Source organism: Lolium perenne, chromosome 6 (assembly GCF_019359855.2).
Source record: "Lolium perenne isolate Kyuss_39 chromosome 6, Kyuss_2.0, whole genome shotgun sequence".
In the NCBI taxonomy this organism is placed as follows: domain Eukaryota; kingdom Viridiplantae; phylum Streptophyta; class Magnoliopsida; order Poales; family Poaceae; genus Lolium; species Lolium perenne.
The window spans coordinates 152,103,204-152,106,597 of record NC_067249.2 but is presented as its reverse complement, the minus strand read 5'-3'; the positions used below and the strand labels follow the sequence as shown (position 1 = coordinate 152,106,597).

At 47.0% G+C, this 3,394-nt stretch overlaps 1 protein-coding gene across 1 annotated transcript; it reads right to left on the bottom strand.

The window, feature by feature from the left end:
- Positions 1-221: 221 nt before the first annotated feature.
- On the bottom strand, positions 222-1,839 carry LOC127310298 (uncharacterized). The gene is made up of 3 exons (XM_071822317.1): positions 1,746-1,839; positions 889-1,152; positions 222-810 (listed from the first exon to the last, which is right to left on the bottom strand). The coding sequence occupies exons 1-3, from the start codon at positions 1,837-1,839 to the stop codon at positions 365-367; spliced, it is 804 nt and encodes a 267-aa protein (XP_071678418.1). The 3' UTR covers positions 222-364.
- Positions 1,840-3,394: the final 1,555 nt, after the last annotated feature.

The following is a 3,394-nucleotide window of genomic DNA, read 5'->3' as shown; positions in this document are numbered from 1 at the left end:
TCATGGCCAAAGTTTGCTTCTTCATAGATTGAAGTTGTTTTCGAAGTTCTTGCAAATCCTCCGACAAATGTCCGCCCGACGAACTCTCGAGGGGATTATGGTCGACTAGTACTTTCTTCGAAAAGGAAGATGCAGGTGAAGCAGCGGCAGAACAAGGAGTGGTCGAGTAATTATCAAATATTAACTGGAAAAGAAAGGTCCAGGATCAATGACAAGCACGAAGAGGAATTTCATTACTTGCTAGAAAATTTACACAGACATTACAAAAGAAAGTTTTCCAGGGGGACTAAGAGGGTAATTGTCGCCAAGGCTAAAATGGCGACAAGAGCAAAAGAAACAGAAAAAGAAACAAGGAGGCATGCAACTAGACCTCCGGCCTCGAGGAGCTAGGAGTCGAAGATGGCTTGATCCCGAGATACGCCAAGATCTTCTTCGTGTTGGGCTTGGCTGCCTTGATCAGCGACCTCCATCTCGACTGCTCTATCTGATCGGTGTCGCCAACCTTCATCCAATCAAGCATCTGTTGGCTGTCAGCAACCAGGGCAACAGTATTCTCGACAGCAACCTTCATATTCTCCTGACGCATCTTCAATCCAAGGTCTTCCGACGAATTGAAAAGCTTGGCAAGGGCAAGGAAAGTCGAAGGTTCCTCTTTCTTCGGGAAGAAGTAGGGGAACAACGCCGACAAACCTGCACTGGCATTGGCCACGCCTTCACGAATTTCACGCCCATGAAACTCCAGAAGAGAAAGTGCGTCAAGGAGAGGGTCATTGACGGGATTCTCCAGATCAAAATCTTGGTTTGTTTGGGCTGCCACACAAGACTAAACATTAGTCGAAAACAAAGAAACAGGAAGTACAATAAAATAGAAGGGATTGATGATATTACTCAGCGTACGTCGACTTTGCGACTTCAAACGCTTGATGATCCCTTGCTCACGTGCAGCTTGTGCAGTTTTCTGCTCATCTAAGGCAGATTCAGCATCTTTGAGCCTTTTCTGCAGTTCCTCGACACTAGCAGCCTTTGCTTTGGCATCATCAGCCTCAGCTTTAGCTTCGCTAGCGGCAAGTTCGGCTTTCTCGCGAGCCGCCTCACTGTGCTCTAGTTGGTGAGCAAGTGTGTCGGCACGCTTGTTGGCCTCTGCAAGTTTCTCTATCAAGATAAAAAAAAGGGGAAAGAAAGATCAAAAAAATTGCGACAAACAAAAAGGAGCAAAATTCAGGAAGAACAGTAAATATAAAAGTTATTACCTTCGGCTCTGCTGGCATACTCGCGGTACCCAATAAATTGGGACCCGATGCGGATAAGATCCTTGATCATAGGCTGTCAAAGAAGAAGAACGAAGGGGAAGACACCGGCATTAAAAAAAAAAGTAAGGGTCTACAAAAGTAAAATAGAAGAAATATAGACATCGACAAACTTACATCATCCAAGAGCTGCGACGAAGAGCTGTTCAATTGAGGAGGAGGCTCAACGATCATTTCAACCCTTGCCCTTTTTGGCGAGGGGACAAGGGGGCTCGAAGGAGGAGTAGATGTATCAACATTTTGTTGAGGAGGCGACGATTCTTCTCCTTCAACGGGCTTCTCCGAAATAACTAAAGTATGTGACGTGCTCGTCCGAGGAGCTACGTCACGAGGTGGTACTTCTTCCTCGTCATCACTGCGAGTAAGGATCAATAGCATAAAAAGCAAGACAAGGAAAAACTTCGACTGCAGAAATAAGAAAAAATCAAGGTAACTTACGAGCTGACGAGGGATGCAACATAAGGATCATAAGTCGCCTTTGGATGGGAAGGAACAACTTCCTCGGCTTTGGATGTGCCGGAATCTTCGACATCGTTCCTCCTCCTTTTCCTTTGTGGGGAAACAGCGGGAGGAGGAGATTGGACTGACGTAGTGTCCTCGGAAGATCCCGCAGACTTTCGAGAATCCACCGGATCATTCACAAAGGACGGAGCTTCTTGATTGTCGTCAGTAACAATGCCCATTTCTTCGACTTCTCCATCCTCATGAAGAGGAGGAAGGGAAGCCATAGTAGGGTGATTCTACAAGAAAATAGCGGCAAAGGGAAAAATAGAGAGATATCAATGCAATGAGATGCAGGGAAAATTCAGAACAAGATAAAAATTCGAGAAGACAAAATACCTCGGGGAGAGGATTGGTGGAGTTGTAGGGTTCCACGCGACAAGAGGAAGGAATAGGATCCCTCTTGCTCAGCGAGGTAATTCTTCGAATAAGTTTCTCCAAGTCCTTCACAGAAAGATCATTGGAGAGCCTATTGGCGTCATTGGCACCAGAATACGTCCAAAGGGGATTTTTGCGAGCCTAAAGAGGCTGCACTCTAATCCTAAGAAAATAGGCAGTGATTTGGACACAAGATAACTCTTTGCCTCGAGTATTTTGGAGCTGATGAATACGAGACATAAGAGTTTCTGTCGCCTTCTTCTCTTCTTCGGAAGCTTCGGCGTCCCAGGAGTAGCGGCGTTGAATTTTTGCGTTTCCGTCGAAAGGAACTATGTTGTGTTCCACGGAATTGGCGCTTTCTTCGTGTATATAGAGCCACCTTTTGCGCCATCCTTGGACAGAATCAGGAAATTTGACGTCGAAATAATCGACATCGGTTCGGACACAGATAACTACACCACCTATGTTGTAGGTGGCGTTGTGAGCGCCATTGCGGCGAAGGCAGAAAATGCGCTTCCAAAGAGCCCAATTAGGAGCGACTCCAAGAAAGCATTCGCAAAGCATGATAAAAATAGAAATGTGAAGGATGGAATTGGGGGTCAGCTGGTGCAGCTGAATCCCATAGACAAAGAGAAGGCCGCGGAGGAAATCATGGATTGGGGTCGAAAGGCCGCGAATGAGATGATCAACAAAACTAACCCGGTACTCCATTGGAGGCTTGGGGTAGCTTTCTTCGCTGGGAAAGCGGATGGCGTCCTCCTTCATGAGGCCAAGCCTCTTCATCATGTTGATGTCTTGGTTGGAGATTTTGGATCTCTCCCACTCAAGATCCTCGGCGGCCATCTTGGATTCCGGAGTACTATGGCGAGTAAGTCGCGTGCGCGGTGGCATCAACAGCACTGGAAAAGTAGTGTTCGTGCGTGTGGAAGATCAGAAAGAGTTGGGCGCAGAGGAGTTTTTGCAGAGGGGAACAGATGTGCGGCGCAAGCGAAGGAGTGGACGGAGGTTGAAGAAAGGTTTATATAGGCTTCGGGAGAAGTAATGAACCATCGGATGAAGAAATCGTGTGGTGAAAAGAGATCCAGTAGATATGAGGGTAAAAAGGTATTTTTACGGAGATGGAATGGAACAGGCGTTACCGAACGTGCGCCAGGAAAAGCGGAGGACGTGTGTCCCCCACTTGCACGACGTGTCAACGTGGTGGGAAC